At 41.4% G+C, this 19,469-nt stretch overlaps 1 protein-coding gene across 6 annotated transcripts in view; it reads left to right on the top strand.

Moving 5' to 3' along the window:
* Positions 1-19,469, top strand: part of Map2k5 (mitogen-activated protein kinase kinase 5) — a 225,508-nt gene that overhangs the window by 102,791 nt on the left and 103,248 nt on the right. For all 6 annotated transcript variants that reach the window (XM_027414796.2, XM_027414793.2, XM_027414795.2 and 3 more), the window contains exons 14-15: positions 14,802-14,875; positions 15,800-15,850. In XM_027414796.2, the coding sequence (XP_027270597.1) occupies positions 14,802-14,875; positions 15,800-15,850 (125 nt within the window). The remainder of the gene's footprint in view (positions 1-14,801; positions 14,876-15,799; positions 15,851-19,469) is intronic.

The raw sequence follows: 19,469 nt of genomic DNA, 5'->3' as shown, positions 1-19,469 counted from the left end.
ACACACACATACAACATACACAATGACTTTTCTTAGATCTTACCAGTGGCCTAAATGCTTGCACTTAAAATGAAGTAGTGTCACTAGTAGATGTTTTTAATTCATTAATTATATGTGTGCATGGGCATGTGACAATTCCACCATTCAGGTCCCAACAGTCAAACTCAGATCATCAGGCTTGGTGACAAGTGCATTTACTCACTGAACCATCTCACTGGCCCTAATGAGTAGAGTCACAACTTGGATAAAGAGCAACAACAGCATCTCGGGGTGTATTATCTTGAAATAACTGTAGATTCATAAGAAATTTCAGAAAAGAAAGTGCAGAGATGTCTCACAAAAGGCATCCTCCTGAAAGATTCTGAGAGGACCAGAGACTGGTCATCTGGGAGAGAGTAGCCAGGAAAGTACTGACCTGTGTCATATAGTGGCCAGTACCTTCTAAACGACATCAATGCAGCCTGCAAGATAAAAAAAAAAAAACACTATAAACATATCCTACTCCAAATTATTGTATCCATGAGAAAAGATAAGTAAGGTCTTTGAATTTCTTAGAAAAGAGCATTTGATGTCAAGGTCAGAGTGTTGAAAGCTGTCTGGGTGTGTGTGTGTAAAGCCGGGATTTGTGGCAAAACTTCGTAGCAAACTAAACTACATTCCCAAGAGAGATTCCTTACTGGTAGGGCATTGCCACCAATAGAAAATCAACCTGGTTGATTTAAGTGATTTATAATGAACTGTAATTTGCATAGTGTTTCCCTAACAGCCTCTTCACAGAGACTAGACAGCTGGGGCTTTGGTTCAGGTTATAGGAAGCTCAAGTGGCCCAAGCCATATTCTTGCTTCCTGAAATACGAGGAGGTTTTTTGTTTTGTTTTGCTTTGTTTTTTGTTTTTCAAGGACTGGTTAGCATTTGAGCGATCCAAGTCAATTTAAAGAAGTCATCCCCAGTTGGTTTTATGTCTCTGAGGGTAATGACGGGAGAACTGGGTGTGAGCGCCTTCTTCCTAGTGCTGGGGCTGCTTAGTCAGGCGGATCTGGTAGGGGATGTTTGTGTTGAACAAGTATTAGTCGTGAGAGCCACGATTAGACCTTGGCTCCTGTTTAAATATCCTTTAAATGTAAGCGTTCATTATGTGCCAGTGCTATAGTAGATAGTAACTCATGAGCTGACTTAGCCAATTAACTGAGGTAAACAAACTAGTTTAATGAGTGAGTTGTTGATTTTTTCCCCAGCTCTGACTACACACGTGAACATCTCTAGAAGTCAAGCTCTTTGCTTGTGTTGGTCATTCATTCTCTTTGTTTTGGGTTTACAGAGATTTCTGGATGCATAATAATGGCTTTTTAAAAGGTAAATTCTATACATTGTTACTTCAAAGTGTTCTGTTTAAAAAATGTGCCAAGACTATATAAGGAACTTTCAAAACTCAACAGAAAAAAAAAAAAAAAGTATCAATCCATGGGCATGGGGTTGTACAGGTCACAAATAACCACATAAGGAAGATGGCCAGCCTCAGTGTCCTCTAGAGAATGCAGACCCACACTGACATGTGACACTGCTACGTAACTATGAGGATGGCTACGGCTACAATCGACAGCAACAACTGCAAATGCCAGGGAGGCTGCAGACAAATTAGGTCAATTGCCAGCAGCAGTGAAAGAGGGGATAGTCCCACTATTGACATTTTCCAGAAAACAAAGCACACAGCTGCCCTTATAACTCAGAAATGAAGACTTAGGTCCACACAGTACCTGTATACAATTTGTAGCATCTTTGTCCACATTAGCACAAAACTGGAAACAACCTAGATGTCCTTTGACAGGGGAATGGTTAAATGAACCCTAGTGCATTTCATACAGCGGAATACTGCTCAGTGGCAGAAAGGAAGGGACTGTTGTCAATACACTGGATAAACATGCAGAGAATTATTCAGAGTAAAAGAGGTAGTCACAAATTTTGCTTCAATTTATATAGTTTTCTTGAGGGATAAAGCTAGAGAAATGGAAGGCAGATTAGTAGTCTCCAAGGGCTGGAGAAGTAGAGGTAGGAAAGAAGGGAGCCTGCCTACAGAGGGCACAGTGAATAACCCTTGTGATGGAAACGGTCTTTAGCTTGAGATTATTATTATTATTCCGGTCCCTTGGTAGGTATATCATACTATATAGTTTGACAAGATACTACTGTCATGGGAAACTGCATAGAGGTCAGCATGGTATGTCCCTGTTGTTTCATCCAACAACATGTGAGTCTATCGATGATTATCTCAAGACAACTGTCTTAGTTAGGGTTACTATTGCTATGATAAAACACCATGACCAAAAGCAAGTTGGGGAGGAGAGGGTTTATTTGGCTTACACTTCCACAGTGTAGTCCATCATTTAAAGAAGTTAGGACAGGAACTCAAACAAGACAGGAGCCTGGATGCAGGGACTGATGAAGAGGCCATGAAAAGGTGCTGCTTATTGGCTTGCTCAGCCTGCTTTCTTATAGAAGCCAGGACCACCAGCACAGGGATGGCACCACCCACAGTGAGCTGGGCCCTCCCCAACCAATCACTAATTAAGAAAATGCCCTACAGGCATGCCTACCAACCAATCTTATGGAGGCATTTTCTTAATTGAGGTTGCTTCCTCTTTGGTAACTATCTTGTGTCTAGTTGACATAAAACTATCCAGCATAATGACATTTTTAAAAGAGGTGTATTGATATCCGTCATGAAATATATATAGCAAATATATAGGAAATACAGGTTTTATTCCTCTAAAACCCTTCTGTGTGGCAAGAGGGTTGGGATTAGAAGTAAATTTTGTGGTTATTTATGTGCTTAGACTCACAGATCATTTTACTATAGACACACAGGACTCTGTCCAGCTATCTGTCGAGGGGCACTGTACAAGTCCCACAGTTGCGTCTGAGTTTTGTCTTCTAGGAAGTCTAAAGTTTAGGAACTCATCAGGAGAAGAGGACCACCTGTGGAGGATGGAGGCCACAGGATGGCTGTGTACCAATGGTTATTTGTTGGATAAATGAGGCAAGTCATTTTGTGGGATATTTTTTATCCTAGAACTTGCTGTAGTGTGGCTTACTTCAAAGTCACCCTGAGTGAGGAGTGGATGACATCCTGAATGAATGTGTATTGTTGACGTGAGCCCAGCCATATCAAGGACTCCAATGCTTTAGACCCATGAGACTAAGCAAGCCTTCCTCAGTCCATGTGTGAGTGTTTACGAATGGTTGACCAGAAACTATCAACCACAGTTTCCTTCTCCTGGATGTTTAACGTCTGTGACTGTGCTCCTACAGAGATTAGCTAACCCTGTCTTGTTCAGCTATGTACAAGCTGTATAAGATTAATTTGGAGTGTCTGTGCTGCTGCTGGTGCCCTTCATCAGAAGGCATGGCCACCTGATCCCAGCTTTTCTGTATATGTGTCTATTGTTTTCCCTATCATCCCAGTTAGGTCAATCCCTAAGGATGCATATGGTCTCAAAAATCCCATGTTGTCCATAATAGTATTAAATGGTAAGAGATTTGTCATGAGATGGCACATTCTACCAAGTCCAGTGGACACACTACTACATTAGCAGACTCCAAAGCATGGCTCTTTTCTCCAAGAGCATGATTGAAGGTCAGCACTGTGGATATCAAATCTAGTGTTTTGCTTCTTGAGAAGGAAATTCCTTTGGGTTAGGGTTAATAACCTTAATTGTGGCTCTTATTACTGTAGTCAGTTTCTCAGTGTCTTCTGGGGGCTGCTGTAATGAACCTTTGTGAATATAATTTTATTTAGTCTTCATGACAGCCTTGTGAGGAGGTGTCTGCATCTCCATCTTTAAATGAGGAAATTGATGTTCAGAGAGGCTCACTGACCTGCTCAGGGTCTGGGAGGTCTCATGCAGGAGCTGTAGGATAGGACTGAAGGGTACATTCTGGTTCTGCCCCTTAATTCACCAGGGGTCAGGCTCTACCTCTCCATGAGGTGACATCATTGTGTCTGCAGCAAGTGTGCCAAGCAGGGTGGTTATTAGTAGCTCAAATCATTGCTCCTCAGAAAGAGCAGCAAGAAGTTGAGAAAGCATGACCAGAACATTTTCCATGCTTCTCTTCTACGTGTCCTTTTCTTAAAAAGAAATCCAGCTCATTAGAAATGGAAAGACACCCAAAGAAAACAACTAGATCAGTTTCTTTTTGTTCAAGCCCTAGCACCACAAAACCAGAAATCAAGAAAGATTGGAAGAAAGGGGAAGTTAGAGGCCCAGGCATGTGTTCTTAATATTAACCTTACATAAGTCTCCTATTGACCAGCAAGAAGGGAAAGCCATATATTGTGCCTCCTGCAAACTGAATCATGAGACTCCAGACAGTAGCTGCCATTTAGGATAACTAATTGTGCTGCTTAGTTTTATTTAGGACTTTGCAAGAATGCTTGGATGACCGCCCTTTATTCTGTGATGGAGTGCTTAGAGGAACTTTGATATTGCAGGGTGGTTTTTCTTCATTCCTGTTGTGTGCAGATGACTCTGTAAGGCAGAGTCACCACAGACTGTAGTTAATTGTACCTGCTGTTCTCACTCATTAGAGTGCAGGCCCTAAGAAATAACTAGAGAGATATATCGAGTGTTCTTTTCATAAGATAATTAAACTTAATGAAGGAATATTACTGAAGAACCTTGGTCCAGGGCTGGGAGAGGTTCTGAGAGTGGAGACCTACTCGATGTGTCCCCTGGGTCCTGATGAACGAAGAGTAGTTTTATGGAGGGAGGACATTAAAGAAACGTTTAGTTCTGCTTCTGACATGGTCTTGAAACAGAGCTGTGTGGCACATTTTACAACTGACTATGTTTCCTTAGGAATTTTATTCATGTGGGCTGGAGAAATGGCCCTGTGGGTAAAGCAGCTTACCACCACTCCTGATGGCCTGAGTTTGATCCCTGGGACCCACATGGTATGAGGGAACCTACTCCTGCCAGATGTCCTCTGATGTACCACAACTGCACTGTGGCTCATGCCCCCCTTTGCTCATGCATGCATACACAAGATAAATAAATATAAATAAAAAGGATTGTGCCATGCCTGCTTTTAAAATAACCCATTGTCTTAGCTAGCATTTCCATTGCTGTGAAGAGACACCATGACCACGGTAACTCTTATAAAGGAAAACATTTAATTGGGGCTGGTTACAGTTCCAAAAATTTAGTCCATCTTGGCAGCATGCAAGATGGTGCTGGAGAAACTAACACACTTCTGCAACAGGCCACATCTACTCCAACAAAGCCACACCTCCTAATAGTGCCACTCCCTATGGGCTAATGGGGGCCACTTATATTCAAACCACCACACTCAGTGAGGTAACTCTGAAAGACCAAGCAAGCCAATGTTGTAAACACACAATGGAGATCTAAAGGGAGCAGCAAGTGCCATCACCAACACCTGTGGCAAACAGCTCACCGAGGTCATGGTCTGGCTGGCTGGCTAGCTGGCTGGCTGGCTGGCTTTCCTTCTCTGACAAAAGCATACACTCTATACAGAGTCAGTTTCCCCAAAACTGCCCTGAACAGAAGTCACCTCTTTAGTACTGGTGCAGAGTTTGATCAGTGTGTCTGGAGCAACCCATAGGCCCTGACCCCTAATGGTATGTGGGGCGGAGCTGGCAGCGGATACCCTGTGAAGAGCTGCAGCCAGCACTGACTTTTGAGGGCTCAGCTTTGATTAACAAGCCCCAGCTTACTGCTGTTTGTGCAGCTTCTGTAATGGCTAATTGATACCGTCTGTGTAAAGATCCAGTTTCCTGTGTGAGGCAGTTATGGGCGGCAACATGAGTCGTGTTGACATGATACCAATTTCCACAGTCAATTTGGTCAATTCAGTGGAAGGAAAAAAGAATCAGACCATCCTGAAAAATCAGTCTGAACAGTTATGGGAGGTTACTGAGGCAGCCATGGTCGCCTGACTGAGCTTTTCATGTTTGAACTAGTTGATTTTGTATTTTGTAGGCATAGCTTTGGTCATACATACAAACAAAATGACATAGTAAAATTAGTACCTTTAAAAAATACTAATAAATATTAATAACTGTGGTTACCCAGGCTTTACTTTTTTAGGGCATACAAGTTATAAAGAGGAAGTAGCCATTGTACCATTTATATATAATTAAGGGTGGCTAAGTGGTGTCTCCTACCTTGTCACAAGTGGAAAGTGGCCACAGTGGCTGCAAAACTATGGATTATCAACTAGTTTTCTGGGAAATAGTACTATACTGATAAGTTGTGTTTTAAGATTTTTTTAAAAGTAACTTAATTGATATTTTGTTTATACACCATGAAAGACACCCTTTTTAAGGATGTGATTCAAAAATGAGCTAAGTAAATTCATACTATTACATAACTGCTGCTGTATTATAGTCCTGGAATATTCCATCACCCTACCCAAAAAAAAAAAAGTCTCCATACCCATTCACAGTCAACCCCTGCCGCAACCCCTACTTGTGTCCCCAGTCCTTGTCCCCCTCCTGTCCATCCCCAGGCCCTGTCCCACTCTCCAGGGAACAATAGTCTAATTTCTGACTATATAGATTTGCCTTTTCTGGACATAAATAAGATCATATAATATGAACTGTTATGTCTTACTCTTTCTAGTTTCTATAACTTTTTTTAAGGTTGATCTATGTTGTAACATTTATCACCTGACCTTTTTTTTTTTTTTTCAGAATACTATTATATTGGTATACCATAGTTTATCTATTCTTTTACTGGTGGAGGGAGGGACATTTGTAATTGTGTATGTTTTGGGACTCTTTTTCTTTTTCTTTTTTGGTTTTTCAAGACAGGGTTTCTCTGTGTAGCTTTGGAGCCTATCCTGGCACTCGCTCTGGAGACCAGGCTGGCCTCGACCTCACAGAGATCCACCTGCCTCTGCCGAGTGCTGGGATTAAAGGCATGCGCCACCAACGCCCGGCTGTTTTGGGACTCTTCGAATAATGCCGCTGCTATTTGCATACATGTCTTTTTTAATGTTGTTGGTTTTCATATTTAAGTTAGCTTCTCACCATGTAGCCCTGGCTGGTCTAGTACTTGTTAGGTCCATGTAGCTCAGGCTGGCTGCAAACTTGAGGCAGGCCTCCTTCCATGGCCTCCCACGTGCTAGGATTATAGACATGTCTGCCCTGTGCACTGTGCATATGTCTTTTCAAGATAAGACACCAGAGAGTGGAATTGGTATCTGATTTTAAATATCTGTAATCATAGCCATTCAGATAATCTCAGAGCTTAAGAACTTGACATGTTGCCATCAATGTACAGTATGTGGTCAGTGTTACTACTTGGGGTTTCGTGCTTTGCTAAAGACAGGGTAGCATTGTGATCACCAAGTTTTATGGTCATTTATTTGAGACAGGCCCTCACAATTATCCAGACTGGGTTTAAATTCCTAGGCTCCAGCCATCCTCCTACCTCAGGCTTCTGAGTAGATGGGACTACCTGACTTATTAACCATATGGCTTATGTTTAATTTTTAAAGACACTTTAGTTTCTATTCATTTATAGACTCCTATAGTGGGGGAAACTGGTGGGCTCCCAAAACAACATTTGTGAACTCTTACATTCTTCCTGTTGTGGGTATTGTTTTTTTCAATCATCTAAGCACTTCACATTATTGGTCAGAAGTGCTGAAAGGCACCCATCATCATCTTGACAGTCCTGCAGAACACATTCATGACATTATCATTAAAAAGTTCAGCTCACTGGGAAGTCTTGTTGAAGGGGCGGGGAAATACTTTAACAAGAGATGGATGATGTGACTGGATAATTGTTGGTTCCTCTGTGGCCCCAGTGGAACAGCATCTATCATTTTTAAAGAGGCTTGCTTTGAGCTGGAGCTGGCATAATGAAGGTTAACCTCGCTTAGCACTTGGGTCTGGCACAGCACCTCAGACAGTCCATATCCCGACTTCCTGGAGTAGGGGTTGTCATGGCCAGCTTCTCAACAGAAGCTCACAATATGTATAGTACATTGAAGTGTTGAGAACATTGATTCACAGACTATGCATTATGCATTTAGTACTTAGCTCTGTGCCAGGCAGTGCTAAGCACAGTCTCACTGAAGTCCCACACCAATTTTTGTAACTTTGGGAAGATGAAACCTGAGAATATATCCAGATATAATCATATATCGGCACAGTCAGGTTGATAGCTGGTCTTCCTGCTCTTAGAATGTTGCCATTGTGGTTCAGGGTGGCTAAGGATTTAGTGAGACTGTACTTAGCTCTGCTCAGAGCCTTAATGACTCTTTTGGTGTAGTCCATGTATAGAGCTAACTAGCAGATCTTAGATGTGAAGTCCATCGGCCACTTTACATAGAACCCCTCTGCTTCCCATGAGAAGATCTACATTGTTTCTGACAAAAGTCCATCATAACAAGTGATCTAGGCCATCGGGCATTAAAATAAGCCACTTTGCATTCACCTTTATATCACTTTCTCCAGCATGACACCGACTTCTTGGAAACCAGACTTTGAAGCAGGGAACATAAGCAAATGACATCTCATGCTTAATGCTAAAGGAGTTTGGGGTTTGTTTTTTTTTCATTAAAGATTTTACATGGCACTAATGCAAGCATCGCCTTCTTCAAAGGTTTGAAATGAACCCGTAATTCCAGGCTTCTAAATCCTCATTTGTATTTTCTTTGAGAAGATGCCTCAGTTAAAATCAATGCCCTACCATTCATTTAAGCTCCCTTGCCTTCAATAAAACTAATTGATAAACCCTAATAATTAATGGCCTGATTAAACCAAAATGACTTACATCTGCCCTGATGGTTCCTATTTATAATCAGTCAGCTTAATGACTCATCTTTTCTGTGCTTTGCTTACAGAAGGCAGGTGTGATATGTCTAGGTGAGCTGAAGGGAAAGCTGTGAGCCTTCTGTTGTTTCTATTTTCCATTACTTGACATTACATTAAAACAAATGCAGATAGAACTGTCTCCTCAAAGTAATCTTTATACCCAGTCAGATGTCTGTGACTTTTTGGAAAACAGAAAAATGATCTCAGTATTGCTGGAGCTATTCCTGGGAGGCATAGAATTTACGTGTTTGATGTGAAAACTTGATGTAGTAAGGGCAGTGACTATATACTAGGCTTCTTGATAACTCAGCCATAAGGTGGATAATGTGTACAGCATAGAGGAGAACTAAAATCGAGGGAGCTATTCTTGGCCAACATTTAAAGGGATCCACCTTCAAATTCTGGTGCTCAGATCCAAATTTAGTTTAATAAATGAACCCCTAATGTAATCTGTAACTCTTGTATCTTTAAAACAGTGGTTTGCAACATGTGGGTCAAATGGCTGTTTCTGCGGGGTCACCTAAGACCATCCTGCATATCAGATATTTGCATTCCATTTAATGGCAGTAACAAAATTACAGTTATGAAGTAGCAATGAAAATAATTTATTGGGGTCATCACAACATGCAGAACCTTATTAAATGGTTGCAGTGTTAGGAAGGTTGAGAACCACTGCTTGGAAAGGTTTGCATTGTTTTGTGCTCTCTGGTCAAAATAACAGATAAAGGACTACAATAAAATTCTTAAATGTGGACCCACTGAGATGCTTAGTGAATAAAAGCCAAACCTGACAACCTGAGTTTAATCTCTAGGACTCACAGGGTAAAAGGACAAAACCAACTCCAGAAAGTTCACACATACATGCATACACACACACACACACACACACACACACACACACACACACACACACGCTCATGTGCACACTCAAGCAATCAGAAGTGATATGAGATGATTCATAGCCTGTAAGGTTAAGATACCTTTATTTGGATAAACACCAGCCAAACGCAAGCCAGAGCGTGCCAGGGGCAGCAAGGCAGGGAGGCCAGAGAGAAGCGGCTCCCCTGTGCCTTGCAGCCCCTTAAAACCCTATCATGCGTAATCCTGACCTCACCTTGACCATGCCCTGACAGGTGTGGTCAGGCACACCTGCAGCCAGCTTCTAGCAGGCATGGCTTACACTGTCCCCTACACAGAAGTACTGTTCTGCACTGTACTGCACTCGAGCTCACAGTGGTTGCCTGTACAGGATCAATCCAGTCAACATCCATTATGGATAGAAGGGCTCACAAGGCCCCATCTCTATCTGAGGAGCCATTGGCAATTGAGGGGGCCTGTTTTCTTCAGTGGTGTGGCCCCAGCAGATTGCCCATGCTCCAGGCTTCAGTGGATGGTCCTGTAACCATACACATACAGGCAGCACTAAAAGGATTTTTAAAAATTTCTTTTAAGACATGAAGTTGAGAGGGGTACATAGTCAGAGGGGAGTAGGAAGGGATGGATATGATCAAAATACATTGTATTTATGTATAAAATTCTCAAAGAATGAATAAAAACGTAAATATATATATTATATATATATATATATATATATATATATATATATATGTTAAAAAAAAATGAGTCTCTTAGTGTAATGACAGATGTGTACCTGAACCAGTCATCAGGCTTCTTAAAGCAAACAAACACCAGTCTTAAAGCAAATGTAACAGCAGATTTTGGAATTTATAATGTGTGAGGAATGACAAACTGGTAATGACAGGAGCCACTCAGTGGTTGACCAGGGCTGAAGGTCAGGGCAGTGTGGGCTGCAGCAGAATACAGATGACCTTGAGGGGTGACAGAAATGACTTCTGTCTCAGTTGTGGTCACCTGGTGGATACATTTGCCAGACTCTCAAGAAACACACAAAATGGTTACAGTGGAACTCTGGTTTTTTAAAAAAATGAATTAAGGAACTCCAAAAATTAAAGTAAAATAAAAAAAAAAAACAGCAAAAATCCTTGACATATTCTTAACTTTGCAGACGTTTACTCAGAAGCAAAGAGAAGTGGGTTCCTCTGGTCTTTTCTCAATGCTGGCTTGACTCCAGGCTCTAGTGGACTAGTTTCTGATTTAGTCTATCTGAGATGGAACCTAAATAGCGTCAGGTTTTAAAAGCACAGCCCAGTTTGGGAGCCGTTTAGTTGCATGACTCACTGTATTTATAAGAATCATACTGTTTGTTCAGAGGGAAATGACAGAGGATGCATAAGCTGTACCCATAGCTGTGGATATGCTTCAGAGGCCAGAGGCGGGGTCTGACTCATGTTTCTCACCATGTCTTTACTGATGAAGTAACAGTAAATATTTTCTGTGTGAATATTTTTAAACAACTGTGGACTTGTCTCACAATGAAGATTCATTTAGGAATGTAGCCATTAAGTCAAAGATGCACCACCTTCCTAGGCCAAATGGGTGCTTCTGGCTGAGCAGGCCAGCCCATTCAAGGAGCATCATCGTTCACCTTAGCTTCAACACATGTTTCCTGTGTCTACCAAACACCACTCCAGATATGGAGTGAAAAGTGTGCAGTCATGGAACTTTCCTCCCCAGCAGAGAAACAGGAAGTTCGAATGTGCCTGTGAAGATACAGGTGTAACTAATGCTAAACATTAAAGAGAGAATTAAACCAAGGAGAAGGGGAAGGAGCTATAAGCTTGTAAGGCTGACTTACACAGTAACATTTAAGCAAGAATCTAAGGAAAATGAAGGAGCTAGCTATGAGTAAATGAGGGGGCAAACATTCTAGGGCTAGGAGCCACTGAGCAAGAGCCTGACTGGCAGATGAGCCAGAGTGGGCAGGGCAGGAGCTAAAGAGGTGGTGTCAGCTCACATCTGCCCTGGAGGCTAACAGGAAGGCGTGTGTTTATGGTTGATTTGGGAAGTCCTCAGTGGTTTTGGACAGGGCATGGGCAACACTGGCATAGGTCTTAAAGAATCACTTCGTTGTGTTAAACAGGTATTATAGAAGTATAAAATTGGGGACATTGGTTCAGCAGCCCTGAAGGAATGAATTCAACTGGTCTGGCAAGAAAGTTTCCTTAATGTCAAATTGTTTTATAAATTCAACTTACTGTGCTTTGGAAATTATTTTCTACTTTGATTTATAGCATTGACAGTTTAAACAGCACTGTTTTATCCACTGTCTCAGCTAATCCTTACAGCTTTTCAATTCTGACAAAGTTAACTATTATCTCCCTGCAAACCTAGAAGCTAAAATGTTACAAGCCAAGTCCAGAGTCACATGGCAAGTTTGTGCACGGTCAAAAAGACAAAAGTACAGCTCTGTCTCCCCCTGAATCCACTGATTTTATGAAATGAATCTATTATGTTCATATTATGCTTGAAGATACTACTTGAAAAGGGGCATTTATATTAGTAAGTTTAATGTCTTCTTAAAACATCTCCCAGTGAGCAAGACCGTGTGTGCAAAGGGAATAGGTATGAAGATGTGTGAAGCATATTCCAACCCTGTGAATTCATTTCTTGTGGTGATGACACTAGAGCAGTAAATACCTGCTGAAGTGTGACATGCTCAGTTCCAGACAAGTGCTTCAAAGGAAGTCATGATGGTGGCCTGAGAGGTTAGTGCATCAGGGAGGCGGGTGGTAGCCAAATTAATTTTAATTTAAGTTCAAAACCTAAGACAGTAGATGATCCAAATTTAAATTTAAAGTTGAGGGGCTATAATAATTTGATTTGCAAAATAAAGCCAAGTTAAGTAGAATTTAAGATGAGCTTCAGTTTGGCAAAGGATGACTCAGACATCTCTGGCTGGCTCTGCCATGTCCTACTGATTGCTGAGGCACACTTAAAAGTTCAACACAGAACCAGGTGTGTCGATGCTTACTATAATCCAAGCACTTAGGAGGCCCAGGTTGGAGGACCATAAGTATGTTGACTAGTGTTTCTGTTTGTTTGTTTGTTGTCAATTTGACACAACCTCAAGTTACCCGGGAAGAGGAAACCTCAACTGAGAATATGCCTCCATCAGATTGTCTTGTAGGCAGTCATTCTTGATTGATTGACGTGGGAGGGCCCAGCCCACTGTGGGCAGTGCCACCCCAGGCAGGTAGTCTTAGATTATGTAAGAAAGCACGTTGAGTAAGCCAATGTGAGCAAGCCAATAAGTAGCATCCACCCATGGTTTCTGCTTCTGTCCTGTCTCCAGATTCCTGCTTGAGCTGCTGCCCTGGCTCCCCTCAGTGAAGGATCGTAAGCTGTAGGGTGAAATAAAAACCTTTCCAAGCTGCTTTTGGTTATGGTGTTTATCAGAGCACGAGAAAACAAACGAGGACAAATAGAATCAAGCCCAGACTACATAAGCAAGACTCTGCCTTAGTAACAAACAGCAACAAAACACATGCCAACCAACAACTCTATTCTTGGAGAGTGAAAGCATGTAAAGGAATATATTTAACCTCATCTTTAAGGAGAGAAATAATGTGGTCAGTGGCATACTTAAGGTTTAAAATGGTAGTGTTGTAAGAAGTATACAGCAATCAGGAAAAAATAGAGGATGAGAGTTGGCAAGGGCTGGTGCCAACCTATATATACCAACTTAGACCCAAAGAGTCCCTCCCCACTCAGCTTTCATCATAATGTGCTTCCCTAGAAGGGCAGACCACAGAGACAGCTTCCACAGTTACCGCCTTCTCACTAAAGCAGACGCAGCCACATAAAGATGATCCTATGAGCTCATGGTTTCCCTTTATCCTACGTCCTCCTTCCATTGAGCATTCGTGATCGCTGACCACCGCCCGTCCATCTTCCAGGGGCTGGGGAGGACGAGTCAGTAGAAGAGATTCAATTTCCTGCTTCCATGGAGTTTGCCTTTGGTTTCAGACAGTACTGAATACGCTTGTGTGTAAGAAACCCCCTCTTCACTGCCTCTCATGTACTAAGTACGGCCTATTAGCTGTCAGTTTTATAGCTGGAACTTGAAACTTGAGTTAAATATGTACTCTTAGCAAGATAATTTGATGGTATACCTTACTGCAGGCTAGAAGATTAAGGAATATTAACTCATCTGCAGAATTGCTTTTTAAATATTTTGCCAAAACTTTTAGGCTAGTCAAGGGTAACTAGTTGCCTGTGCTAGACTACTTTTACTATTCAAGATGAAATGTTAATGCATCTGCTATTTGTTCCATCACTCTTGTCTATCTTGGATCATTTTTGTGCCCTCCCTGAATTCCAAAAAAGGCTTATTGTTGTCGGTGGTGATGCTCATAGGGACCCTTTGTGTCATTATTTACTAGCTGACTGTCTTGGCACAGCTATGTTCATTCTTTTGTTAACTGTAACAGTAGTCAAAAATGACTTTGGAAGGGGAAGGATAAATGAAAGGAAGGTTCATAGTGCATGCATATGTGGCACACATCTTCAGGTCAATTTCTAAGTATTATCCGAAGTAGCATTGGTCACCAAAAACACAGGTAATGGTATCATGTGTCATTTTCTCATTGTTTCCCTCGGCTAGAACCTGGTAATGTATGGTTTTTGTTGTTGTTGTTGTTGTTGTTTTGGTTTGGTTTGGTTTGGTTTTGGTTTTGGTCCCCCTCCTTTGTCTTTACTACTTCTTATATGGGAGCCCTAACTTAGTGGATACACACACAGTGTAAACAAACCCTTTTAGTGCATTTATGTTGTAAAAGGTTGCCTTTTTTCTTATCTAGCTTCTTTCTGAGAAAGTATGGGGTAGTATTGTTGCACGTCAAGGTTTGAGTCAACTTTCATTTGAATAGGTTTTGATCTTCTGCTTCCAGATAAAAGCTTTGTAATAATTTGTGGTTCAAGTTTGGGTGAACCTAGGACGCCGTTTCTACAGTGTTACATGGTACACATGTGTGCTTTTTAAAAACAAGCTGTATTGATATGGAGTTGGTCACTGCAGCTTTTATGATCCCTTTTTAGATGTCAAGCCCTCCAACATGCTTGTAAACACAGGCGGACAGGTCAAGCTCTGTGACTTCGGCGTTAGCACACAGGTAGGTCTTTTTTGCTGTTCAGCCTGCCCCGTGGATTGAAAGTCACCTGGCTTCCAGACAAACAGGAACCGTACGTCTACTCGTCGCCGGGCACATGTTATTCATTTTTAATCTCTGAGCGAGTTTCCTTCATCAGAATATGATTGTTCATTGTTTAATGACAGTAAAAACTGCTGATATTGTAATTACTACTTACGAATAGCAAACTTCATTGCTATGCAGCTTGGCTATGAAAGCGTTCTGGCCAGACAAAAGGGAGGACAGCGAGGGAGCCGTGCCTGGGGAGCCCAACTGGCCCACAATAAAAATTAATATTGGGAGCAACAATAGTGGAGGGCCATTACAATGTGCAGCACCAATTTTAATTAATTTCCATTTTGGGCCTCCCCTGAGAACCCCAGTGATAGTGACCCAAGCGCGTGCTGTGATGTTGATTTGAATTGCAGCCACCTTTCCTCCCATCCAAACACGAAGACCAAAGCGAAGGTCATCTTCGCATTATGAGTTGTCAAAGTCTGTTATCCCTCCAGCCTCTCCAGTTCAACTCATCCTGGGAACGCATGGGGTTCCATTCACATCTTGAGCCATCTGACTGAAAGATGAGGGTGTTCAAATTCTACTTCAAATTGACTTTTTATTTCAGGCGGGTTTGGGGCACTAAAGCACAGAGCATCCCCGCTTAAGTGAATTGTTTAAGGTTATCTGCTATAAACCGTAATGCTGCGCTTGTTTAAATTGGAAATCACATCCAAAAGAAAAGAGAGATTTAATCATTTTTAATGCCTTTGTGGATGAATTTGTTCCCTTTTACATAATTTTTAGTTGATTTATAGGAGTGCTGATTGTAGGTTAAATGGGGAATAATTGCCCATTTTATTTCCACATTATCTTTATATTGTTCTAACAGACCGTTTTGTCTCATAGCTGGTGAATTCTATAGCCAAGACGTATGTTGGAACAAATGCTTATATGGCAGTAAGTAAACTTGTGCAAAAATAACATTTAAAGCCAACATCTTTATCTTTATGTTCTTGGAAATGTATAATTCTTAAATTAATTCCACCACTTTAGACTAGTAAGTCATAAATTACAAAGTCAATCCAGTCACTCTCCAGTTTTCAGGTCTTTTGAAAACATGCAAGGCGTTGTACTTGTGCTATCAACTTATCTGACTTCGTTGACTTAACTTATAGGTTCAAGGGTGAAAGTGCTGAGTTTTGAAGTTTAATCCTACAGAAAAATTGTACTTGATAGTATCTTGGCTACTTTTCCACGCCGCTTGTTTAATTAACCCTAATGAGCCCTAATATATACCAAGGCATCAGTCAGTAACATCAGTTGTTTGTTCTGAGGATAGGAACATGCCTCATCACCAGATCCAAATTAAATGACTGATATAATCAGTCTTTACCTATGGATCTCCCAATGTTACGTTTCCACAATTAGTCTTTTCTGCAATGTAGAGCTCTATATTTTTCCTTAGTTGTTAAATTAATACAGATATCATAAGTTGTTCCATTTCTTTTTCTTAATGTTTCAAACAAGAGGATGTATTTGTGGCTATAAAAATCTTGAGTTTGTTAATTTTCTTAATCTCTTCAAGAGTCAGTGGGAGTGGAGGGAACCAAGGAGAGTGCTTTTCTGGTACCATTTTTCAGAGTCTGCTTGTTTGTTTTTTCTTTCCACCCCTCCCCCTTTCCTCCCTTTCCCTGTGGATTCTGGTTTTTATTTCAGTGTTTAAGATTGGTTTTTACCATGACGGTTCCAGATTTAAGTAAGTAATCCCTCTCAGGTTAAGGAGCCTCTGTTGCTGTCACACACTTAAAAGATTTTAGTATGGGTATACCATGGCTCTGTTTAAAAATATATTATATTTTTATTTACTTATTGAGAGGTGCCATGCAAGTGTAGATATCTCCTTCCAGCGTGTGGATCCTGAGGGTCCAGCTCAGGGTGTCAGGCTCGGAAGCTGCTGCCCTTTACTGCAGAGCCATCCTGCCAGTCCAGAGCCATGGACCTTATTTTCAGTATTTTTTTTTTGTCCATATGTTATCACCATTAAAAGGTAGGCAGAACCTGGGTCTACAGCTTGTTATTCTCAGAACAATGCAAGGCATTTCATTTTCTTTCAGATGGTCAAAATAGTTTATTTCAGTTTTCATTGTTTTTAAGAACATTCATATTTTACCTTTTCTCTAATTAATGTGGAAAAAGTAGGTCAGTTATGAAAGTTATTGTGTCTGCTTTTTAAAAGGTAGTCTCCTCCATGGCTATCCCAGGGAGAATGACATTGGTGAGTTACTCTTCTAGTTAACAGAGCCCTGCTGAATGTCGGCCTCTGTGAATACAAAAACATGGTGACTTGAAAAGGAAAAAAACGCCACCCATGAAACAACTTCTCAACTGCCCATCATGTTCTTGGTAGCTTTAAATTGCTCTGATAATTAAATTGCATCACATCTGAGCTACAAATCCAGATTACAGTTGTCTTTCCCAGGTGTACATTAAAGAAATTACTTTTTTCCCTTTTTGTTTATGGATGAATGTGATGCGTCCATATGTTAATTGAAAGTGTGAGGATTAAAAATATGAAATGTTAGCTCAGATTGGCAAAGCTGAAATTGCTTTGTTTCTTGGGTGAGTGAATTCTAGTCATCAACTTTGTAGTTCAAGCCGCAGAAAGCCTGAGACGCCAAGGAGGGAAATAATGAAAAGTGTGAGAGTAAGAGCTGGAGCTTTGCTTAATTTATTAGGCTCCAGTTGGCCAAGTCCTTGCCAAAGGCTGGCTGTGGGAGTGCGTGGAAACAGCCCTCCATTGCTCTAGTGTGGTACTGACCCAGCTGCTGCCCATGCTGCTGGTCTCTTGGGAGAAGGACCGGGCTCTTCAGCTTTATGTAAACCTCTGTTTTAGCTCGTATAGTCTGTAGTGTTGAGTTCCACATGGGATTCTATGCCAAATGCTACCAAACTATAGCTCCTGGACCTCTGTTTTGTTTGTTCACTTGCTTCTTATTTCTTTGTTTATTTTTATTATTTATTTATAAAATTCATTAATTATTTTTAAAGTTTTTCTTTGTTTTCAAGACAAGGTTTCTCTGTGCAGCTCTGACTGACCTGCCACTGCATCCCAGGTGCTGGGATTAAAGTGTGCACCATCACACCCAGCCCAGGCCTGTGTTGTAAGTACAGTTTTACTGGAATGTGACAAGGCTGTTAGTTTAGGGCTGGGTGTGACTTCAGTAGTAACACAGCAGCAGCTCAGCAGTTGTACAATTGCATGCAGCCCTCTAAATGAAAACTATTTCCAGGCTGGCCTTTCACAGGAAAAAAAAAAAAAAACATTTTCCAGCCCCTGGTATATGCCATTAAGTACATATCAGGTACCTTCAGCTACATGAGCTGGTCTCCACTGAACACATTCCATGCTGTGAACCCAGAGGAGACATGGGTGAACTCGGAAAGACACCCTCATGTATGACACCACTGAACACACGGCATAATTGAGTCTTTAGTGTACCAAGCATATACATAAAAATAGGATGTACAGAAGGCACTGACAAACATGCTAGATCTTCATGCTGCTAGTTAAAAAAAAAAGGAACATGAGATAGAATACTGTGCATAGGTGGAGATTCAGGGGAGAGGGCAGGACTGGACAGACAGGGACTGGATAGACAACTCAGCAGAGAGCACTTATGGCATAAGTATGAAGACCAAAGTTTGGATCTACGCACTCAAGTACAAGCTGGGCTGCTCTCACTTGTGCCTGTAACCCCAACACTGGGAGGCAGAGACAGGAAGGTTTCTGGGGCTGAGGCACACATGAGCTACAAGTTGAGGAAGAAATCACTTTGTCAGCCAAATAGGGCAGGGAATGCTAGCAGAAGACACCCAAAGTCCTTCTTTGGCTTTTGTGTGTTCCTGAACACACAAATACAGAGTAGTCAAGTCAAAATTTTGATGTTATGGTCTCTGAATACTGAAAATTTGAAAAATTTCCAAGCTGTTTCTCAAATATTATCCTTTGGAATCAGAGTGTAAGTGACTGTTCTTAGCCCCTCTGTGGCTGCTTTAGGAGTTTGTTTTTGTTTCCATGCTTAGGCTGTGCTAGTCCTTGCAAATGTCTTTAGTTGGACATGAGCCTACTCAGATTGCATGCTCTAGTTTAACTGGCTGGGATGACCATCACAAAGACCTGGTATTTGCTGAGCACTCCCATGTGTCATTTCTCTGTTGAGGACATTACATTTTATCCTCACACAATGCTGTGGTACATATACATTTTTATTGTCACCTTCATTTTACAGAAAAGTCCACAGAAGAAGTAACTGTCTCCCACTATCTCAGAGTTGGCAGACCAAGGGAGGCAGGACCTAGTTAGGATCAGACTCTCATTTCTTCAAATAGCAGGTTATTTGGACCAGCTCCACTACTGAAAAAGAAATGCTAGTTTTAAAAGCTTCAAACTTGGACTGCAGAGATGGCTCAGTTGTTAAGAATATTGGCTGCTCTTGCAGAGGACCTGGGTTCCATTTCCCAGAACCCAGATGGTGGCTCACAACTGTCTGTAGCTCTACTTCCAGGGGATCCAATA

Source organism: Cricetulus griseus, chromosome 4 (assembly GCF_003668045.3).
Source record: "Cricetulus griseus strain 17A/GY chromosome 4, alternate assembly CriGri-PICRH-1.0, whole genome shotgun sequence".
In the NCBI taxonomy this organism is placed as follows: domain Eukaryota; kingdom Metazoa; phylum Chordata; class Mammalia; order Rodentia; family Cricetidae; genus Cricetulus; species Cricetulus griseus.
The sequence above is the reverse complement of the archived record's forward strand: the minus strand, read 5'-3'. Positions and strand labels throughout refer to the sequence as shown.